Source organism: Euprymna scolopes, chromosome 12 (assembly GCF_053919585.1).
Source record: "Euprymna scolopes isolate OS-2025 chromosome 12, ASM5391958v1, whole genome shotgun sequence".
Lineage (NCBI taxonomy): Eukaryota > Metazoa > Mollusca > Cephalopoda > Sepiida > Sepiolidae > Euprymna > Euprymna scolopes.
In genome coordinates this window covers 145,615,540-145,640,916 of record NC_136493.1, presented here as the reverse complement: position 1 = coordinate 145,640,916, position 25,377 = coordinate 145,615,540, and the positions used below count along the sequence as shown (strand labels likewise).

The following is a 25,377-nucleotide window of genomic DNA, read 5'->3' as shown; positions in this document are numbered from 1 at the left end:
GACTGAGGCCACGTGTGTACACTGCTATGTTAATCTTTTGTTTTTCATCTTTATTTATGTTATTTATTTATGTCATTCTTTAAAAAGAGAATCTTCATGTTGTTGCTGCTACTACTACTATATGTATAAGTGACCGTGTCTGTGTGAAGAAACGGTCCTACCAAACCACATTGACAATTTTTAGTTTACATACTTGAAATTTAATATATAGGTGATTTGGAACTGTGGAACAAATTCGATTTCGGTTTTAGTTGGTAAAAATAACTGCTAAGAGGTTAAATTTCAATTATCATTATTATTACTATTATTATTATTACTATTATTATTATTACTATTATTATTATCATCATTATTATTATTACTATTACTATTATTATTGTTATTATTACTATCATTATTATTATCATTATTACTATTATTATCATTATAATTATTATCATCATTATCATAATTATTATCATTATTATTATTATTATTATCATTATAATTATTATCATTATTATCATTATTGTTATTATTATCATTATTATCATTATTATTATCATTATTATTATCATTATTGTTATTATTATTAATATTATCATTATTTATTGTTATTAATTATTTAATATTCTTCTTTTCTTTATTCATGGCATTTATTTACATTGTTCCCTCACTCTTCTTCGACTCTGCTGTTGCTATTACGACTAATATTAATTCATCCTTTTCTTTCCTTCTTTGTGTAGTGTATTTATTTTTATTTATTTATTTATTTTTATTTATTTATTTTTATTTATTTATTTATTTTTATTTATTTATTTTTATTTATTTATTTTTATTTATTTATTTATTTAATTACTACCTTCTGACTGTGCTTCTACTATAGCAACAATTACTACTATTTTAATCTTCTGCTTTTCATCTTTATTTATGTTATCTATTTATGTTATTATTTTACTGTAATCACCCCCCCCCCCGAAACAGTCAGTACAAGTCAGCAAGATCATCAGTTGTAGCATTTCATACAGTTTATTGTCAGCATTCTTAAATTCTTATATACATATATTCAGCATTCTTAAATTCTTATATACATATATTCAGCATTCTTAAATTCTTATATATATATATTCAGCATTCTTAAATTCTTATATATATATATATTCAGCATTCTTAAATTCTTATATATATATTCAGCATTTTTAAATTCTTATATATATATATTCAGCATTCTTAAATTCTTATATATATATATTCAGCATATATTCAAAACATTTGGATGCAAAAAAAAAAAAAAATGAATCAAGATGGCTATACACGTACCATTTGTTGCATAGCATCTTCACTGATGATCCCGATTTATATTTATAGTTCTGATATTCACAGGGACATTCTTCTTGCCTCACACACTTTCCATCTTCATAGTACAAATTCTTTTGACATCGGCAGGTCGGCACGCAAGAGAAATCACATTCGGATGACGTCATATTAATAGTGCGACATGTCGGTGGACACGCACTCGTACATTCATCATATTCCATCCCATCTGGACAGGTTTGTGCTAATAAAAAAAAAGAGGAAAGAAAACGATTGGTTGGTTGATTTTGTTTTACGGCATATCAACCCTTTTCAGGTTATTTAATGCCGAATCCAAAGATTTTGAAGAAAATTTTTTTAATAGAATATATTTGTTGTTTTCAAGTCGGTTTCTATTTACCCTAACAGGTACTACCACTCCGGGTCAGAGTGGACCTGGGAGCAATGGCAATTAAAGGGTGGCTCCACACTCCCCAAAGTCCGCAAGCTGGGACCTCACCACTGTATATAGTTTAAGATTATATCCAGGACCAGAAAGAAAATGAGCAAATGATTGAGGTACAATTTAATGAATAAATGCGAAAGCTGTTTTTTTTTTTTTTAATTATTTCTTAACAACTATGTAGTTTTTAACTATGCTCGTAATACTATATTACTTTCTTGTTTTTATTACCACTCCCCTTTCATTCCGTTTATCCCCTAAAATAATTGGAATACGCTGTAATGTTGGGAAACTCTAAATTAATATCTTATACACATGGTTTAAATTTCATTAAAAGCGAATATATGTATTTGATGTTTTAAGAGGGTTCTGTCGTCGTGGGTCACTTAGAAGTGGGGACACAGATATTCGGCACATAAAACCGCTTCTGTGGTGCCAGTCTTCAAGAATTCTGGTGAAAGAACTGACCCACTAAATTATCGCCCCATTAGCCTCCTCCCACTTTTCGCCAAAATATTTGAGTCCTTAGTTAATCAAGCCCTAGTCCAGCACCTAACAGCTGCTAAACTCCTGACTGACAAACAATATGGATTCAGGCAAGCCCGTTCAACAGCAGATATCTTAACTGTAGTTTCTGAACGTATATACCATTCATTGGATAAAACAGGGGAGGGTAGAGCGGTGTCCCTTGATATATCTAAGGCTTTTGACAGGGTATGGCACGATGGTATTCTAAGGAGAATTAGATCATATGGAATCACTGGAAGAATTCATAATGTAATTAAATCCTTCTGAAGTAATAGAAAAATCAAAGTTGTCCTCGACGGTCGTATATGACATAAATGCGGGAGTACCTCAGGGGTCTATCCTTGGACCTCTATTATTCCTGATATTCATAAACGACCTCCCTGATAAAATTGTTTCGGAGATGGGTATATTTGCCGATGACACCACTCTCTATAACAGATATGAGGGGAAAACAAATGAACACATATCCAAGGAAATGGCAGAAACATTAGAGGATGACCTCCAATCCGTAGTGGAATGGGGACAAAAATGGTTGGTCACATTCAATGCTGCTTAGACTAAGCTTGTTTCCTTCAATAACTACAGGAGGCCTTCTCTACCACCAATAGCGATGGCCAAGAACACATTGCCTGAAAGTACTTCTTTTAAACTCCTCGGCCTAACGTTTACAGGGAATATGAACTGGAATAGATACATTGACAGCATTGCCAAGGCTGCTGCAAGGAAGGTTGGCTCCCTCTACCATGCTAGAAAACTACTTACGCCTGACAGTATCCTATACCTCTATAAGGCAACCATTTGCCCATGTATGGAGTACTGCTGTCACATCTGGGCTGGTGCATCTGCTGCTTGTCTCTCGCTCCTGGACAGGGTTCAAAAGAGAGTCGCCAACCTGATAGGTCCTGAACTGTCATCTAGGCTTCAGCCTCTGTCCCATCGACGAGATGTTGTATCCCTCTGCCTGTTCTACAAATACTTTAATGGTGAATGCTCTGACAAACACTTGTACCTCCCCGATGTAACTACCCCCGACAAACCCGATAAGCTACTAAGTCTCATCCCTTTACAGTAGAGATCCCTAGGTGCAAGAGGACCTTTTACTCCAATAGTTTCTTCCCCAGAACTGCGGGTCTTTGGAACTCCCTTCTGGGATTCTGCTTTCCCAACTGCAATGATATGCAGAAGTTCAAGTGTAATGTTAACAAACATCTTTCTACTCATCTCCCTTCATAATGACCCCGCTAATTAAGTCCCTGATAGTAGCCCCCTGCTTCAAAGTGGCACTGTGCCTTGTTTGGGGTGAAAATTGAATTAAAAAAAAAAATAAAAAAATAATAACGTAGAGATTCAGGACCACATCATTTGAAGTTTTAAGGAACATTCGCTCCTCAAAGGTCCGTTAGGTTAGGAGGATATTTAGAGATTCGGGACCACTTCCATCGTAAATTTTATACATGTGATTTTAATTTCATAAAGTTTAAAGCCACACAATTGTCTTCTTACGTAAAATTTTATAAAAATACAATTTTAGATTCCACATAAATTATCTCACCTTTATTTCTATAAGGCACACACAAATAGCACACACGTATGCATACCTTCAAACACCAAGTTTTAAATAGAGAGATAAAGAAAATACTTTCACTTATAATCTTTTGTTTTCGAAAATGTAGCTTTGTGGAAAACTAAGTATTCTATACAAGGACATAAAAACAAAATGTGATAATTCTGATCAGGCATTACACAAGTATTTTTATATTGGAAATGATTGACTGCCTCGAATGGACAAATACTTGTTATAAGCCGTTCCCAATATAACAACTACTTGTCATAAACCGTTCCCAATATAACAAATACTTGTCATAAACTGTCCCCAATATAACAAATACTTGTCATAAACTGTCCCCAATATAACAAATACTTGTCGTAAACTGCCCCCAATATAACAAATACTTGTCATAAACTGTCCCCAATATAACATACTTATCATAAATTATTCCCAATATAACAAATATTTGTCATAAACCGTCCGCAATATAACAAATACTTGTCATAAACTGTCCCCAATATAACAAATACTTGTCATAAACTGTCCCCAATATAACATACTTATCATAAACTATTCCCAATATAACAAATATTTGTCATAAACCGTCCGCAATATAACAAATACTTGTCGTAAACTGTCCCCAATATAACAAATACTTGTCATAAACTGTCCCCAATATAACATACTTATCATAAACTATTCCCAATATAACAAATATTTGTCATAAACTGTCCCCAATATAACAAATACTTGTCATAAACTGTCCCCAATATAACAAATACTTGTCATAAACTGTCCCCAATATAACAAATACTTGTCATAAACTGTCCCCAATATAACATACTTATCATAAACTATTCCCAATATAACAAATATTTGTCATAAACTGTCCCCAATATAACATACTTATCATAAACTATTCCCAATATAACAAATAATTGTCATAAACCGTCCGCAATAAAACAAATAATTGTTATAAGCCGTTCCTAATATAACAAATACTTGTCTTAAGCCGTTCTCTGTATACCAAATATTAGTCATAAACCGTCCTCAAATATAAAAATTCTTGTCTTAAACCGTCCCTAATATTTACAAATAGTCATAAACCCTCAGATATAAAATATTTGTCATAAACCTCCTTCAAATATAAAAAAAATACTTGTTGTAAACCTCCCTCAATCTCAATACATAGTTCTCATAACTCGTCCACATAAGTCATCAAATTTCACTCATTCCATTCATTCTTTTGTAATCATATTAACCATCATTCAACTGATAACCAATCTATTTCATTAAATGGCTTTTAACTGGTAATACGTGCACATCTTTTCAGATATTTATTGAGGCATGTGTGTATTTTTATGCATATTTACTAAACAACATGACTCATCACTCGATTAAAAACAACCAGCAATATATAAAATCACTTACGACAGTTATCTTTCGTTCTCCAGTCAATTCTCGTGTTCTCAGCATTGCATTCCCGTGTATATGAAGCTAGCATCGTGCAGGACACACGAGATGCCTCTGCCCCTGAATGTGCTTGACTGCTTGCTTTTTCACAGACGTCTATCCAATAAGTAGGGTCCACCTAGAAAATAATCTCAACACAAAATACATCTACAAAATCAGAATTGGCGGTTCATTTACAGTTTTGTTTTCTTTACACGCTTCACTTTGATATGCAATGAATACACAGCAAAGATCCTCTTTTTTTCCTGTTAAAATTAAACGACTTTTTAATTATTTTATTCTTTGGAATTCTTTGAGATGGGGTTTCATAATTTGTGTATTCATTTTTTGGCAGACTATTATCTCCATCTTTATAGTTGTTGTTTCACAACGTTTCGGCTAACTCAACCTCTGGCCTTCTTCAGGTGGTTAATGGCGACGGCACAGGAATGCTGAATCTTGTAACCGTATTCTCAATAATTACTGCCTTCCATAGTTTGGATTGTCACACCACGTTTTGGCCAACTAATCCTCTGGCCTGCTTTATGTAAGAGTGAAACTGCTATTTTCAGACAATGCTCACCAGGAACCATAGAGACTCAACACTTCTATCCATTGTCCCATGGGGATACAGTTACCAGACTCAACATTGCTATCCCATTGCGGTTAACTATCTGAAGAAGGCCAGAGGATGAGCTGGCCGAAACGTGAAGCTAACAATGAATACACAAATTATTATATACTTTATCTCATTACAATAACATTTGAAAGAGAAAATTATAATGTTGTTCTTTTTAACATATAATGCTAAAAATAGGTGAGAAACATGGCTGATGTATGCGAGATATGATTTCGATTAAAGAAATGTGTCGAATGTTTGAAGGATTATTTCCGATTATGACTTACCTTACTGTGACATTTTTTAAAAGGGTTCGAGTCCAATTGTCTGCATCGTTCTGCTGCTTTTACATAATTGTTTCGTCCATGCGTAACGGGCAATGTAACACACTGCAAACAAAAACATATTCACAAGAAAATAAATATTAATTTTAATTGGTTTTTTAGAATTTTTTTAGCAGCAATATTTTCAATTTCTAAAATAAAAAAGTCAATGAAATAAAAAAGAATTTTATAAGAAAAAAACAATTTCCAATTAAATGAACGCCTTACTAAAAACATAAATCAGTTAATATGTAAGAGTGAGAAAAAAAAATTAACGCCAATGACGCAAAGAAAGAAACTTACTGCATTAACACTATCTAAAAAAATGCTAAAATAAAACTTCATGATTTGACAGGATTCCAGAGGTACGGTAGAACAGTGCCGGTATCCTATGTATATATATATATATATATATATATATATATATATATATATATATATATATATGTATAGTAAGTTATAAAATATATATGGTGATTAAGCTACACTGAATATTCCACGTTTCATCCACTCTAGGACTCTTCAGGCTTATGCGTCTAGGACTCTAGGAAGAGTCCTAGAGTGGATGAAACGCGGAATATTCAGTGTAGCTTAATCACCATATATATTTTATAACTTACTAACTAGCTCTACCTACGTATTGAGCACTTTTGAAGCAGATACTTAAAGTTCACGCATAAATATATACTTTCGTATATTAATTTTATGTGAGTAAATTAAATAGTTATATATATATATACAGTCCTGGTCAAAATCATGACCACTTAAGAAAGTAAGCATTTACGCATGTTATCGAATTTTTAATCAAACAAATGGTTGAAACCATTGCCAAAAGGGAAAATATGATGGAAAAAAATGAAATTCGAAACCTTAACCCTGATCTAATAATTATTTTTTAAAAAACAAACATTTTCACCTGGTCAAAATGATAGGACCACTTTAATAAAATCGGCTAGTTTTGAAAAAATGAATACGAAAAGCTTTCTATGTTACTAAAAGCAACTTGTTAGTGGATAAAAAACATCTTACTAAATTATAAATGGCAAAAGGGAAACCATTATCAGAGTTTGAGAGAGGAAGGATCTTTGAGCTTAATAGGGGTGGACTCTCCCATAGATCCATTGCAAACGAAGTGAATCGTAGCAAAACGGTCATCACAAATTTTTTAAGAAATCCAGATCAATATGGGCACAAAAAGAGTCCAGGTCAACCCCAAAAAATAACCCCATCACTGGATCGCCTTATCAGAAGTTAAAAAAACTCCAGTATGAGCTCAAGTCGATTGAAAAGCCAAACAGCAGCAGAATGTAGTCCTAAAACCATCAGAAGGCATCTGAAAATGAAGGGTTTCAATCATTTAAAGCGACTGCAGAAACCACGTCTTCTTGAACAGCACAAAACTAACCGACTTAAATATGCCACTTGGGGTGAAGAGAAGTGGGAAAATGTAATTTTCTCCGATGAGAAAAAGTTAAATCTAGATGGTCCCGATGGATTTTCAACACGATTGGCATGATAAAAATTTGTCCAAGGAGACCTTTTCAACTTGGTGTAGTGGAGGAGGGTCTTTAATGATCTGGGGTGCTTTTTCGTCAGCTAGGACCCTAAAGTTGCAAGTAGTGAAAGGCCGGCAAACATCATTGAAGTACATTTCAATGCTTGAAAATGCTTCTATCAGGACTGAAGGTCCACGTCTGTGTGGAAGAAATTGGATTTTCCAGCAAGACAACGCTGCGATACACACTTCTCGACAAGCACAAGAATACTTTTCTTCAAATAATATAAAATTGTTAGATCATCCAGCATGTTCTCCGGACCTCAATCCCATTGAAATTCCTTGGGGATTGATGGCAAAAGAAGTGTTCAAGGATGGAACCCAGTATGATTCGATAAAGGTACTTTCTAATTCAGTTTTTAGTACATGGGATAAAATTCCTTCGCAACTGATAAAAAACTTAGTTGCACGCATGCCGAAGAGAATTTTTGAAGTAATTCGTAATAATGGAGGCTATACTAAATACTGAGACCCTTTTTAGTAATTTATAATTGCCTTTTGTTAGATAAATTATCAGTGGTCTTATCATATTTACCTGGTGAAAATGTTTGTTTTTAAACAAATAATTATTAGATCAGGGTGTAGGTTTCGAATGAAGCAGATTTCATTTTTTTTCCATCATATTTTCCCTTTTGGCAATGGTTTCAACCATTTGTTTGATTAAAAATACGCTAATGAGCTGTGTTCATGTTCCGTTCTATCTCCTCTGGGATCCTCTGACCACTCTGTTGTAGCAGTTAAGATAAAAATGAAATGTAAGAAGTCTTCAGACGTACCTCTCCACCGTACTATATATCGATACTCTATGGCTGACTGGGATAGCTTCCGTACATTCCTATCTGACCTACCTCTGCATTCCATGTTTAAAAAGGATGTGTCCTCTATAGTATCAGACCTGACCGAATGGTTAATTGTAGGCATAAACCGATTCATACCATCCAAAAAATTCCAACAAAAACCTAACAGCCAGCCATGGTTCTCCCCTGCCATCACGCACAAAAATCACTTTTTCCATAGCTACCAACGTAATAGATGTACTGAGACTAAAGCTGCTTTAAGGACTGCCAGCAACCACTGTAAAAGAGTAATAAAAAACGCAAGAGAGCTATATGCTCAGTCTGTTAAATCCAAAGTAGCTGAGCAGCGGTTTGGTTCCCACCAGTTCTGGCAAATAGCAAACAGGATCTTGAACAGAAGCGTGCATTCTATCCCAACTATCATCAATGGACCAGAGGTCATCTCGTCAGCATCAGACAAGGCCAGACTATTTGCCAAGAACTTTGCAGCTAATTCTACCCTATGCGACAATGACCATCAACTCCCTGTATTTTCTCCTATAACAGACAACACGCTATGCAACATACAAATATCTGTGCATGAGGTCGCTAATCTAATCAAGAACCTTGATTCCAGTAAAGCAACTGGCCCTGATGGCATTCCAGTAATAGTGCTGAAAAAGTTACAACCAGAACTTGCCCCCATACTTACAAAACTGCTTAAGCGTTGCCTTAAGGAGAAGTGCTTTCCAACACCCTGGAAAATCTCATCAGTATGCCCTGTATTTAAGAATTCAGGTGATAAGTCATCTCCCTCTAAGCACAGACCAATAAGTCTCCTGTGTGTCATGAGTAAGTTGCTGGAATCCATATTAAATAAAGAAGTAGTCAACCACCTCAACAGAAACAACCTCCTTAGTGACATACAATATGGTTTCCGCTCTGCAAGATCTACCGCAGATGTGCTAACGGTTATATCACATAGGATTAGTGAATCTCTTGACAAAGGTTTCCTTTCCAGGGCAATTGCTCTTGACATATCAAAGGCCTTCAATAAGGTATGGCATAAGGGCCTACTTCACAAGATTTCCAGCTACGGTATTACTGGAAATGTTTTCTCAATCATTAAGTCATTTTTTTCTGATAGGTTCATAAGAGTAGTGGTTGATGGGCAGAAATCAGAGGCCCATAGTATTAATGCTGGAGTCCATCAGGGGTCCATCCTGGGCCCAACTCTTTTCCTGATCTACATCAATGATCTCCCAAAACACATACTTAAATCATTCGTTGACATCTATGCTGATGACACGACCATCTATGGCAACACATCAAAGGCTGTAAACGACCAAGTTCTCTCCAATTCTCTCTCCTCTGATCTTGAGCGCGTGGTACAATGGGGGAAGAGGTGGCTGGTCACTTTTAATGCATCCAAAACCAAGCTTCTATCTTTACATCATCAACGCCCTGATCCCCCATCTGGCATCAATTGAAATGGATGGCTCTCGTCTTGGGGAGGCTCCATGTTTTGACAAGCTTCTTGATTTGCCCTTTACTCCTGATCTGAAATGGAACACATACATCAAACCTGTTGCCAGGGATGCTGGGAAAATGGTGGGATCCTTCTACTGCTCCAAACGATATCTCACTACTAATGCAATTCTCTATCTATATAAAAGCCAAGTACGTCCAAGGATGGAATACTGCTGCCACATCTGGGCAGGAGCTGCTAAAAACAGCCTATCCTACCTTGACAGAGTACAAAATAGACTTCGTGGTTTAGTGGGGGATGCCCTTTTCTCTTCCCTGCAACCTCTCTCGCACAGAAGAGACGTTGCGAGCCTGTCTTTGAGTTATCGTTATTTTCATGGCAGGTGCTCGTCGTAGCTCCAATCCCTCATCCCTCCTCACCAATCTTTCATGAGAAATACCCGTCTGGCTGAAACTACTGTCAATAATTTTCCCCTGTGCCTAAATCCAAACGTAGATTCCATGAGCAAAGTTCTTTCTTAGAACTGCACGCCAGTGGAACTCTCTGCCGCTTACCTGTTTCCCACCTGACTACAACTTGGACATCTTCAAGTCCAACATAAACAAACTCCTGACAAACCGCCCCCTTAAGTAAGACACTCTATCAAAACCCCCAATACTAATGATTACTACAATACTATCTCATACATGCAATAACCCCTATCCCTGAGTGGCCTTCGGGCCTTGATAAGTGGTGACCCCCATGTAAAAAAACAAAAAAAAACAAAAAAAACGCTTACTTTCTTAAGTGGTCTTATGATTTTTACCAGGAATGTATATATAGTACAAAATTTTGTTGAAATTTAAAGACTTTTATTTCTTTTATATAACTCTTGTTTATTTTATCCTGGATCTCTTCATTACAGCCGTTTCTTTAATGGGATGCAATTCTATTATTTTATGTTTACATATAAATTTTCTTTTTCATCAACTCGTCAGATGCGATTTCCATCCGATTTTACAAACAAAAAGTTTATTTTGTACATGATAAACCTTGTACGTTCGTTTGGGGAAAAGAAATTCCATCCCCATGTTGTTACATGTCGCCCATCTTGGGTACCGTGCAAATCAAATTTCTTCTTTTAAACCTTATTTTCGTATTTTTTAAATTTTTTGTTTTAGTCTCAATTTCCTATTTTTCCCTTGTTTATTCTTACCTATGTTTTTATAATTCTTGTTACATTTATGCGTATTTATTCTAATCATTTTGTTTGGTTTCGAATTACTATTGATTAGTTAAGTACCTTGTTTCAAGGGGAGGTCACTCATGGAATATATTTTTATTACAAGAGTTACTTCCCTTACATCTTTTTTCGTTATTATACTTTCTGGTTTTTGGTAATATTTCTCATTTAGTTGTTTTTCTTTTGTATTTTATTTATGTATATACACAGTGTGTGTTCATATATTTGTATATATATGTGTGTGTGTGCCTATATATATATATATATGTGTGTGTGTCTGTATATATAAGTATGTGCCTATATATGTATATACGTGTGTGTGTGTGTATATATATATATACACATATATATATATATACACATATATGTGTATATATTGTTACAAACGGCCACCGCGACATCATATATTTTTCCTTTATTTGTTAGCGATGGGATAAATGTTTTATTGCATGTTCGAACCGAGTGAGAGTCCACTAATTCATTATTCTTTTAAAACCTAATATTAAAGCCAGTCTGAAGGGATGAGAGCGTCCAACCACATCTATTTCCTATTTACTTGACTCCCCGTGAGGGCAGAGTTGGACAAAAGATCGAGCTTCGATGTAGGGAGATCCAGCTCCCTAGAGAGGGCGCTCTGGGCGTAGACAGAGGTAGAAATTGTCTCAGCCATGAAGGATTTTTATTCCATTGACCGAGGACAGAAAAAGTGCAATGTAGCAGCAGAAGAGATGCTACACTATGATCCGGTCCCTAAAGCTAAGGATTCAACTGGCAGAGATATTTCATCAGCCAAGTAGTAAAGAAAGAGATTTCATCAATTCAAATTTAAATCGGAAGGTGAAGCAGAGAAAAAAAGCAGGAGGCGAAAGTCCTTCCTTTCCCCATTTCTTTTAGGATCCAGCCTCATTCTTTTCGCTGCGACCTTAAGCTAGCAATGATGTCCCTACGCGCGTGCCAAAAAGGAAAAAGTAACATTGTCTTGGAAAACTGAAAACGAATGACAGATATGCTACGAAAAGTGGATGATAAGAGGGAAAATAAAACAAAAACGGAAACACTGAATTTATTGGAACTTCTTTCCCATGGAAAATACGCCAAAAAAGCTTTAACGACGAAATACATTGCTAATAAGTTGTGAAAAGAAACTAAATACGTTGCTAATAAGTTGTGAAAAGAAACTAAATACGTTGCTAATAAGTTGTGAAAAGAAACTAAATACGTTGCTAATAAGTTGTGAAAAGAAACTAAATACGTTGCTAATAAGTTGTGAAAAGAAACTAAATACGTTGCTAATAAGTTGTGAAAAGAAACTAAATACGTTGCTAATAAGTTGTGAAAAGAAACTAAATACGTTGCTAATAAGTTGTGAAAAGAAACTAAATACGTTGCTAATAAGTTGTGAAAAGAAACTAAATACGTTGCTAATAAGTTGTGAAAAGAAACTAAATACGTTGCTAATAAGTTGTGAAAAGAAACTAAATACGTTGCTAATAAGTTGTGAAAAGAAACTAAATACGTTGCTAATAAGTTGTGAAAAGAAACTAAATACGTTGCTAATAAGTTGTGAAAAGAAACTAAATACGTTGCTAATAAGTTGTGAAAAGAAACTAAATACGTTGCTAATAAGTTGTGAAAAGAAACTAAATACGTTGCTAATAAGTTGTGAAAAGAAACTAAATACGTTGCTAATAAGTTGTGAAAAGAAACTAAATACGTTGCTAATAAGTTGTGAAAAGAAACTAAATACGTTGCTAATAAGTTGTGAAAAGAAACTAAATACGTTGCTAATAAGTTGTGAAAAGAAACTAAATACGTTGCTAATAAGTTGTGAAAAGAAACTAAATACGTTGCTAATAAGTTGTGAAAAGAAACTAAATACGTTGCTAATAAGTTGTGAAAAGAAACTAAATACGTTGCTAATTAGTTGTGAAAAGAAACTAAATACGTTGCTAATAAGTTGTGAAAAGAAACTAAATACGTTGCTAATAAGTTGTGAAAAGAAACTAAATACGTTGCTAATAAGTTGTGAAAAGAAACTAAATACGTTGCTAATAAGTTGTGAAAAGAAACTAAATACGTTGCTAATAAGTTGTGAAAAGAAACTAAATACGTTGCTAATAAGTTGTGAAAAGAAACTAAATACGTTGCTAATAAGTTGTGAAAAGAAACTAAATACGTTGCTAATAAGTTGTGAAAAGAAACTAAATACGTTGCTAATAAGTTGTGAAAAGAAACTAAATACGTTGCTAATAAGCTGTGAAAAGAAAAAGAAAAAAAACAAAGAGAAATATGAGTAATTTTTTTTCTCGTGATTTCCAGTTACGCTGTTAATCTCTTCTTTCCAGAATTTTCGCTCAGTTTATATGTTTAGGAATATCCCAAACTCCATAAAGGTTGAATGTTTTCTTTTCGTTTTAATTTTTCTTTCCCTATCTTGAATAAATTTATTTTATATTATTTGGAAGTGTTTGTTTCGTTATTTCTCGCATTCTGTCGTGATCGACCCTTTTGTTTATTTTTGTATTCCGCTTGTCTCAGAGACCAATTGGTGCTTCTTGTTTCAACATTTTTGTACTTAAAAGGAAATCTGAATCTTAGTGAAACCTTAACGAGTCATACCTCTATGTAGAAACCTTGTCTGCAGGAAATAAATATTTAATAAAAGAAAACCCTTCTAGAAGTGTAAACCATATTTAGTTTTAAAACAGTTTCCGATGGTTCGTTGTTTTACACAAATCCCGGAGGTGACTGGTTCGCAGTAGACAGTTCTCGAGTTAGAATCCACAGAGCAAAAGATTCTTCCTGTGTGGAAGAAAAAATATGCGAAGTTGCTACAGAAAGGTTTAATATTTATGGAGCAATTCTGGTTTCTGATTGGTTGGTAGCAGAACGGGAATTAATTCGATTCGCCAATTCCTAGCATCATCGTTTATAAATAGAATCTCCTGACTATGCGGGATCATACCCCATTATAGTGCAAAAACATTGTAACACCCCTCTATTTTTTTTATAATGGGAAAGTTCTTTTGGTTCATTCTGCTCAAAAATAAAAATATATTTTATATTTAATTATACATAACAAAATTAGAAATCATTTGGATTTTAAAATTTTAGAATGTAAAAAGATGCCATTTTTAATTTTGTTCAAATGTCAAACATATGCATCTATGTGTACAGAAAAGAGAAATAAAAGAATTTTTTTTACTTACAAAAGGGATGGGTATGTGAAAAAAGGAAGCCATTTCTTAAATTTGATTATGCAGCTTTGTTCAAAAACGAATACACATATACATATAAATAAATATACATATACATGCAATATTCACTGGACAAAGTGGGGGAGGTTAGAGCGGTAGCTCTATATATATCTAAGGCTTTTGACAGGGTATGGCATGAGGGTCTCCTCAGGAAAATTAGATCATACGGTATCACTGGTAGAATACTAAACATAATTAAATCCTTCTTAGATAAGAGAAAAATCCAGGTTGTCCTCGACGGTCGTACATCTAAACAATATGATATAAATGCGGGACTGCCCCAAGGGTCTATCCTTGGACCTCTATTGTTCCTGATATTCATAAATTACCTCCCCGACAAAATTGCCTCTGAAATGGGTATATATGCTGATGACACTACACTCTATGGCAGGCATGACAGGAAGACAAATGAACACATTTCTAAAGAAATGGCAGAAACACTAGAGGATGACCTCCAATATGTAGTGGAATGGGGAAAAAATGGTTAGTCACGTTCAATGCCGCCAAGTCTAAACTAGTTTCATTCAATAATTACAAGAAACTTTCTCTCCCACCTATAGTAATGGCCAACGACTCTTTATCTGAGAGTACATCTTTCAAACTGCTTGGCCTAACCTTCATAGGAAACATGAGTTGGAACAATTACATTGAAAGCATTCCCAGGACCGCTGCAAGGAAGGTGGGCTCTCTTTACCGTGCTAGAAAACTAATAACACCCGAAAGTATCCTGTACCTTTATAAGGCCACCATTCACCCATGTATGGAGTATTGCTGTCATATTTGGGCTGGTGCATCTGCTACTAGTCTCTCGCTCCTTGACAAGGTTCAAAAGAGTCGCAAATCTGATAGGCCCTGAACTGGCATCTAAGCTTCAGCCTCTGTCCCATCGACGAAACGTTGCATCCCTCTGCCTGTTCCACAAGTATTTTAATGGTGAATGCTCTGACGAACTGCAGACACTTGTGCCCCCACGACGTAAACACCCTCGACTAACTCGACAGACAGCTAAATCTCACCCCCACACAGTAGAGATCCCTAGATGTAAAAGATCTTTCTACTCCAGTAGTTTCCTCCCCAGAACCGCTAGACTTTGGAATTCCATTCCAGATCACTGCTTCCCCAACTGTACTGACGTGCAGAAGTTCAAGTGCAACATGAACCGACATCTTGCTGCCCAAATCCCTACATAGTACCCCAGTAGTTGTTGCTCCTGATAGTAGCCCCCATACACCAAAGTTGCAATGTGCTTTGTTTGGGGTGAAAATGTAATAAAAAAAATTACCCGTTTAAAAGGAGTGGTTTTTTTAATCTGTTAATTAAAACAATGCAAAAAATAGGACATTTTTGATAAATAATAAAGAAAACTAATGTGCATAAAAAGTAAAAGTCAATTGTAGTTTATGCGCGCCTTAAAATAAGCATGCAAAAATTATTTGTCAAAAAGGAAATTTACGAAGGAAAGGGTTGCAAAAAAGTGACTTTTTACGCTTTTTTTTATTTCAGTAAAAGTATTAGTTACGCATTAGTAGGTTAAAGTGTTAGTACAAACAAAATGGATGCAGTTTAACGTCTTGCCCAGGATGTTTTTTTTCTCAATATATAGAAATTTATATATATATAGGCCCGTTAAAAATTATTATTTTGAAGCAAAACGCTTTACCTTTATTCTTGTTGCGGGTTTCGTGAACATATCAACGATATTTTGGTCTGATGATATGTAATTCAAAATAATGGATTCCTTTTTCACCTCGTTTTTTATGAAATGGTATCTATATGCTTAGATTTTTGGTTAATTATCGTGTTCTGTGCTAAGACTATACTGGCTTGATTATCACAATTAATTACTACGGGGCTATTAGTTAATTCTGGCTCTAAAATAATCTTTTCGATATTTTGAAGGTGGAGTGCTTCTTGGGTCGTGTGTGTGATCGCGATAAATTCTGCTTCACACGTAGAGAGAGATACAATCTGTTGCTTTTTATATTTCCATGAAATAATAGGCCCATTTTCTGAAACAATATCCAGATATACTTTTTCAATCTTCGTCGTTTTCCCAATCTGAATCTGAAAATCCTTCTAATTTTAGGGGATTTTTTTGATTTTCTAAATACTAACTTCTGTACTTTAGTTCCTTTTAAATAACGAAGGACTTGTTTAGCTCTGTTTAAATCCTTCATTGTCGGTCTTGATAAATTTTGTGACAGTTTTGTTACTGTATAGCATATGTCAGGTCTCGGCGCAGTCATTAAATATAAAAGACTTCCTATGATTTTTCAGTATAAGTTATCGTCTATTATTTCAGATTCTGTGTGTATATTTTTATTAATATCATTTTCTACCGGTATAGAGCGTTTCGTGCACTCTCCCATTCCAAATTTTAATAGTATTTTGTCAATGTATCTCGATTGACTCATCGTAATAAGTCCTTTCCTTTGAGTAAATTCTATCCCCCAAAACCAGGATATTTTGCCAAGATCGGTCATTTTGAATCTTTTACTGAATTTGTTCTTAACATCGATCAACATTATGTCACAATTTGATGCGATTAAAATATCATCCAATCATAAAACCCAAATCAGTAGTTTATTGTCTTTGTGTTGGGTATATAAACAGGGGTCTGCCGGGTATTGTTTAATTTGTTGTATAATCATATAATCATGAAATACTGTATTCCAACACTGAGCACTCTGCTTTAGACCATATAATGACTTGTTAAGTCGCCACACGCTATTTTTATTTTTTATTATAAATCCCTCTGGAGGAGGTAATATAAATTTCACAGTCTATTGGGGCATTCGAATAAGCATTTTTGACGTCTATTTGATGGATGTTTAGGTCATATTGCGATGCAATTTGCAATAAAATTCTGATTGTCGTTAGGTTTGTGGTCGATAAAAACGTAGAAAAATATTCTATACCGTAAATCTGAGAGCATCCTTAACAACAAATCTAGCTTTGTACTGTTCTACGCCTGATGCTGTAGTCTTTTTTGTAAAGACCCATCTTGTAGAAATAACTCTTTTGGGAGAGGTACTACCGTATAGGTATTATTTTCGGTCAAAGCATCTATTTCTTTTTTCATGGCTGTTTTCCATTCATCACAATGTTCTGAATTAATTGCTTCTTTAAAGCTTTTTGGCGTATTTTCCATGGAATAGCAATAGTCGATTTGATCATCTTTCATATTGTCGACCACAAAAATTCGGGCCGTTTTCTATTTCTTTTGGGGTATTTTTCGACTTTAACATCGTCATCATCATCATGGATACTCTTGTCTCCGTCATCTTTATTGTCTTCATTTGTTTTAATAATTTGAGAAAATATAATTTCATCCTCTTCATATGACGGGGGTTCCTTTTTAAAATTAAACGTGTCTGCAAATTTTACACATTGGTTTTTTAACATTTTATTTTTCTCTGGAAAAATACTAAATATGCTGGACTGTTTTTATCATATTCAACAAACATACCTCTATTAGTTTTAATATTTAATTTACTCTTTTTATCTATATATGCGAAGCAAGTTGAACCAAATACATGCATTCCGCTTAAATTTGGTTTTTCTACCGCAGAAAGCTTCATATGGGGTTTTAGATAGTGTTTTGTTAAAGCATCTGTTTCGTATATATGTAGTCGCCAGAACAGGTTCTGATGGTTTGTTGTTCTACACAAGTTCTAGGACGTGACTGGTTCGCAGTAGACAGTTCTCGAGTTGGAATCTACAGAGCAAAAGATTCTTCCCGTGTTGACACGAAGAAAATATATGCGAAATTGCTACAGAAAGGTTTAATATTTATTCTCTGGTTTCTGATTGGTTGGTAGCAGAACGTGAATTAATTCGATTTGTCAGTTCCTAGTTTATAAATAGAATCTCCCGACTGTGCAGGATCATACCACATTATAGTGTAAAAATTTTGGTTTTACTGATCGTTTAAAATCAATAAACAATTATTATTTTATCATTACTAACGGCAAGGAAGGAGAAAGAGAATGTAAAAAACACCGTGATGCATTTGCTGTTGCGTCCATCGCCAAACGGAAGCGACGTAGGTTTAACTTAAGGCTAGTCAATCGAAAAGGGGATGACTTTCGAAAATATCGAGCTTCAAAACATGAAAATCCGTCGCCTCTGTCGAAAGGTTTAGACATACATACATACATACATACATACATACATACATACATACATACTGTTATAAAGGGAAATAACCAAAAAGCAAAGAGTTATCTCCCCTGGATCAGAAAGGGAAGACTTTTCAAGATGGCTGACACAGCAATTCACAGAATCTGTTGCCTTTTTTTTTTTACAAAGTGGTCACCACTTATCAAGGCCCGGAAGCCACTTGGGGATAAGGGTTATTGCGTGTGCAGTACGTTAGTGTTGAGATTTGATAAAATGTCTTATTTAAGGAGGCGGTTCATCAGGAATTCGTTTATGTTGGACTTGAAGACATCCAAGTTGTAATCAGGTGGGAAACAGGCAAACGGAAGAGAGTTCCACAGGCGTGCACTTCTAATAAAGAAGCTTGGTTCATGGAATCTACGTTTTGGTTTTGGCACAGATAAAGAGTGGGGAAAATTTTTGACAGTTGTTTCAGCTAGATGAGTGTTTTTCGTGAAAGATTGAAGAGGGGGATCAGGGATTGGAGCTTAGACGAGAACTGGCCATGGAAGTAACGATAAAACAAAGACAGGCTCGCAACGTCTCTTCTGTGCGAGAGAGGTTGCAGGGAAGAGAAAAGGATACCCCCTACTAAGCCACAAAGCCTATTTTGTACTCTGTAAAGGCAGGATAGGCTGTTTTTAGCAGCTCCTGGCCAGATGTGGCAACAGTACTCCATCTTTGGACGTACTTGGCTTTTATATAGATAGAGAATTGCATTAGCAGTGAGATATCTTCTGGAGCGGTAGAAGGATCCTACCATTTTTCCAGCGACCTTGCTCTAACGTTTTACTATTTTTCTGTTTAAAAAAATAAATAATTCGGTGTCAAAATGATGTCTTCTTGTAATTCACACGTTTAACAAACAGTTATATTCCGTGACGACATAACAGTTTTGGCGACGAGGATGAGATGAACTTGTATAAAAAAATATAAGCAAGAACTGGTCAGACGAACCACATGGTGCCTTAGAGGAAAAAATCCAATGGACTTGTCTCTTCGAAAAACAAAACAAAATAAAACCTTTTGTGCACAGCACAAAAAAAACTGCATTATTTCTTCGTCATGGATCCAAGTGTACTGGAAAGGATACTTAGAAGTCAGCAAGAACAATTTCTTGCGGCACAAAACAAATTAATAGAAACATTAACGTTTCAATTTCAGACACAATTGTCTTCGTCAACTGTAAGTAACTCCTTTGATAATATAAATTCTATCACCGATTTTCAATTCAATGCGGAATTAAAACAGACATTTTCCGTTTGGTTTGACCGATGGAAAAATACGTTTAAAAATCATTTTAAAGAAAAAAACGATGACTGGAAAAGACGGTTATTGCTCAGAAAACTGGGTTCTATTGAACATGAACGTTATGTAAACTTGATTATACCAAAGAAACCAGAGAATTTCACATTCGACGAAACAGTAGCCCGGTTAACGGACATTTTTTGGTGATCCATCATCATTGTTTAATATCCGATACAATTGTTTGAAGTTGACAAAAAGCGTTAATGACGATTTTATCAAATATGCTGGAATGGTTAATGTTCAGTGTGAAAATTTTCGACTGAAATCAATCACAGAGAACCAGTTTAAATTCCTTAATCTTATCGCAGGGTTACAATCTCCAGCAGACGCTGATGTGCGCACACATTTAATGTCTATGTTAAATAAAGACAAAGAAATGACAGTGCAAATTCTGACCACTAAATGTCAACGCTTGATAAAAAATAACGGGGAATTGCCATGGTGCAACAACAACATTTTGCTATTCCATCTGTTTCCAGTTTAAAATCTGTACAAGAATTCCCGACTGGAAAGAATGAAAAGCCGCCAACACCCTGTTGATCATATGGTGATATGCATTATGTGCGTTTTTGCCTTTTTAAAAGACACATGTGTCAACTTTGTTCACGTCGTAGTCACAGGGACGGATTTTGTGAAAAAATAACTTTAAAACTACCAGGACGAAGTATTCACCGACGAGAGGCAAAACTCATAAGAAAATGACAAATTCAGTTTTTTAATGTAAATTTTGAAGCTCGTAGGAAATAATTGTTGAGATAAATAACAAGCCAATAAAATTTCAATTCGATTCCGACATTTCGGGCGTTAGTAGCTTTCTAGCACGGTAGAGAGAACCTACCTGTTTAGCAGCGGTCCTGGCAATGCTCTCAATATAATTGTTCCAACTCATGTTTTCTGTGAACGTTAGGCCGTTTCTCAACAAAAGTTTTGTTACCGTTATTTTCTGCACCACTTAAAAGCAGTCTCTCGCTTCTACATGTACATTCTAGCTTGGAATGCGTTTCTACTTCTTCTCACTGCATGTCGGGCACAACCAGCCAATTCTTGTCTTCGACTGCACACGTCCATTTCCTTCGTCGTCGACTTTCTTTCTGTCACCACACGCTGGCATTAGCCAGCCATTTTTCACCTGTGCATGTACACGTCCATTCTCTTCTACATCGTCTCTGCTTTTCTCCGAGCACGTGTTGCATTTTTTTCTCCTGTCACAGTCACCATGGGAATTATTAGGAAAACCAACGCTTAAAAATACTAAGCATGTTGCTGGAAACAAAATACAACTGGTGAGTTAACATGCAATGTTTCTTTCAAAGAAAACAATTTTTCAGGGGTATGCTATATTTCTGATTCATCAATCCTTCTTGGTTTGGATTTCATGGAGGAACTTGATCTTTTCAATGTTCCACTTAATACAATTTTCAATTCTTTCAATGTCAGTACTGCAGCAGATCTTGAAACATATTTTAAGAACATTCTTAAAACAAAGTTCAGCAACGTTTTTCAAGAAGGTCTTGGATGCTGTACGAAAGTCAAAGCAAATTTAAAACTAAAGTCTGATGCAAAGCCAGTCATTAGACCAAAGCGACATGTACAATACGCAGCTTTAGCTACGGTGGAAAAAAGAATTGGGCCGCCTTCAATAAGCTGGAGTAATCCAACCTACAAATTACTCATCCTGGGCAGCACCTATTGTTATTGTGAAGAAGGCTAATGGCAAGATAGTCTGTGTGCGGATTTTTCCACAGGATTAAACGATGCACTGGAAACAACAGTATCCACTACCTGTACCAGAAGATCTGTTCTTAAAACTTAACGGTGAAACTTGTTTTGTAAAACTAGACCTTGCAGATGCATATTTACAAATGGAAATTGAAGATTCCGAAAATCTTCTCACTATCAACACCCACAAGGGATTATTTCGCTTCAATCGTCTTCCGTTTGGGGGTCAAGTCAGTCCCGGCTATATTTCAACAAACCATGGATGCAATGCTCACAGGGTTGTCAGGAGTTTCATCTTACATATATATATATATATATATATATATATATATATATATATATATATATATAGGTACATCTCAAGAGGCATCACTTGACTACTGTGCTGGATCGAATTCAACAATATGGATTCCACTTAAAACCTGACAAATAGAAATTTTTCCAAACTTCTGTGAAAAACCTTGTATTTTTATTTGACAAAAATGGTCGAAAACCAAATCCAGATAGCATTCAAGCCATGAAAACACATGCCACCCCCAAGGGATGTTTCAAACCTACGATCCTTTCTGGGACTTGTAAGCCATTATGGTTCCTTTTTACCTCATCTCTTCTTATCAAAAAGCTGCTATATCTGTAGAATGATGATCCAGGAGGCTACAGCCGCAGAGCCACTACTACATAAAGTTCTGCACTTCCACTCTACCAGCTGCCCTAATAAGTGCACTGATCAGTAACTTCAACCATTTTTTCAGCGAAGATCTTTTTTGTCTGAGACAAATGGAATTCATATTTTTGCTGAACGTGTTGTTGTTCCATCTAATATTCAAAATAGAGTCCTCAAACAATTTCACCAGGGACATCAAGGAATTATTCGAATGAAAACCTTGGCCCGTGGTTATGTATATTGGCCAAGTATGGACAAACAATTAGAGGAACTTGTCAGGAGTTGTTCCAAATGTCAACTAGTTGCGAAGTCCCTCCCGCAAAACTACATTACATTCATGGCCATCTTCAGAAATTCATTGGTTACGACTGCACATTGATTTTGCAGGACCAATAAATGGACAAAATTATCTCGTACTAGTTGATTCTTACAGCAAATGGTCAGAAGTCTTTCAGATGAGCCACATCTCATCAAAAAGAAAACAACAGGTAATCTTCAGCAGCTTGGGAGTGCCCGAAGTATTAGTTCCAGATAACGGTACTGGTTTTATCTCCACCTTTCCATTGAGATCTCCACCTTTCCATCCACAATCAAATGGACAAGCAGAACGGTTTGTGGACACTTTCCAAATAGCACTCTTGAAATTAAAAGGGGAAGAAACTACTCAAGAGATAATGCAAATATTTTTAAGTAGCTACAGAGCTACCCCAAATCCAAATTACCCAAATGGAAAGTCTACTGCTGAAGCACTTATGAATAGGAAACTACTTTTGCCAATTGGTGCTATTCGCCCATCGACAACTAAATTTTACAGAAGAAACAAAATGATGGAAAACAGTTCAATCGCCATCATGGAGCAAAACCTTGTAAATTCCTTCCAGGACAACCTGTATTGGCTAAGGACTACCATAATGGTAGAGAAAAATGGACACAAGGTCGCAGAATACGTCGTTCTGGCAATGTCGTCTATTCTTCCCTTCCAGAGCGACGTCCAAATGATGCAGCCATCCCTTTGTTATATACTGGGTGTTATTATTAAGATGGCGTATATATTTGTATTGTTGTTCATGTTAGTATTAGAAAGTCTTAGTGTGATATCTAGAGACAGTCTTAATAGTGTTCATGTGTTGAGTGTTCATACGTCTTAAGGTGTTCATGCTGTAAGAGATAGCATATTGGAGACATAAACAGGGTATATATAAAGAGAGAGAGACAGTTCTTATTTATAACGACAGGATACATATAATACAGGAGAGTCGACAGCTTGTAATACACAATGAAAGGTGATTTGATATATAGATAGATAGACCGAGAGTTTGTGCGTTTGGCATTTATACGTTTGACAGTTCTGTATAAACGGGAGTGTTTATATAAATATTGATACATATATTTCTTACCTATTTTTGAGATGATGATTTTCACAAAATTCTTATAATATAAATGGAAAAGACCTTTTCTGTTGAATCACAACACGAAGACGCAGATACACAAAGATGATGACGTTCTTTATTTTTTGACCGGTCCATGATTTCGCTTGAGGAATTCAAAGTTTCTTTACATGGCTTTTTCTTCTCTAACCTTTCGCTTCCAAGGTTTGACGTCAGCAGCCGTCTCTGACCTCTCTCTCTCTCTCGGCTCCCTATCCCCGACTCTTCTCTTCTCTCAAACTGCATCTAAAACTCTACCTATATTGAGAACTCGTCACATCATCGCATGATAAAACATGTGCTCATAAAGCACGTTCGACGACATGCGTCACGTTGCCAAACTTGATATGACCCCGGTTTCAGTAACCTATTTTTCGAGTAATGTTTACAATTTCAATCGACGATTAAATTCCTTATTTTAATTTTGATTTTTATAACAGAACAAATTTCATCATTACATTCCTTTTCCAATAACAGATATGTAAGCTAAACAATTCCAATTCCACATTCCTTATTTCAATAACATTCTGTATTTATTTTAACTTATGATTGGAATTTTCAATTCCAAGTCTAGCTTCGCAAGTTCGAATCCTTGACTATCCTATTTCATATTTACATTTAACTAATTCCCTATTTTTTACTTATATGAAAAGGGGACAGTCCTTTATCATGTAACACCTTTACATGTGTTACTGAACACATTTGAATTATCCCAAAGTATTTCAGTTATAAATAATAAAGCAAGTCTCACATCAAAGTCCCAACAAGAAGAAACCAGCGAATTGTAAGCCAACGCCAACCTTACAAATGGATCCACATAAAACCTCTTACAAGGATCACATTTTAAAGGGGAGGTGTTATAAAAAGAAATAGTCGAAAAGCAAGAGTTATTTTCTCTGGATCGGAAAGGAAGACTTTTCAAGATGGATAACACAGCATTTCACATAATCTGTTGCTCTAACGTTTAACTATTTTTCTGTTTAAAAAAATAGTTTTGTGCCAAAACGATGTCTTCTTGTAATTCCCACATTTAGCACCCAGTTATACTGCGTGACGACATAACACACACACATACATACATACATACATACATACATACATACATACATACATACATACATACATACATTTAAACAGACAGGTGAGATTTATATTACAGGTTATATATTACGAGTAAAAATTTATCCGGTGGACTAATTCGCAAAAAAATAAAAAAATAATATCGTTCATCAAATTCCGTCTTTGGGCTTGACGATCTTAAAAATAGTCTTTTTCTATATAGATAAAAAGCAGAATTTTTACAGGGGAATATTTTACATTACACTGGTGTAACATAAAATTTGCCCCTGTAAAAGTTCTCTTTCACTATAAGAGAAGAAAGACTATTAAGATCGGATTCTTTTCTATTTTCGATGAATTTCTGTACAAAACATATCCAAGAACACTGCCAGAAATATAAATTATCTTTGTGTGAAATTTACAAAACATAGGCTCGTCTGTTTCGGAACCTATGAGGAACTCTCTCTCTCTCAGCCTCATCCCCACACACACAAAGTGACTTATATAACAGAAGAGATGTAGATAAAATACAAT

General features: G+C 35.2%; 1 protein-coding gene across 1 annotated transcript in view; it reads right to left on the bottom strand.

Moving 5' to 3' along the window:
• The window catches only part of LOC145291527 (uncharacterized), a 1,250,821-nt gene that overhangs the window by 937,818 nt on the left and 287,626 nt on the right, over positions 1-25,377 (bottom strand). The window contains exons 10-12 of the mRNA XM_080137518.1: positions 6,171-6,272; positions 5,244-5,403; positions 1,300-1,537 (exon numbers count right to left, since the gene is read on the bottom strand). Coding sequence (XP_079993644.1) covers positions 1,300-1,537; positions 5,244-5,403; positions 6,171-6,272 — 500 coding nt within the window. The remainder of the gene's footprint in view (positions 1-1,299; positions 1,538-5,243; positions 5,404-6,170; positions 6,273-25,377) is intronic.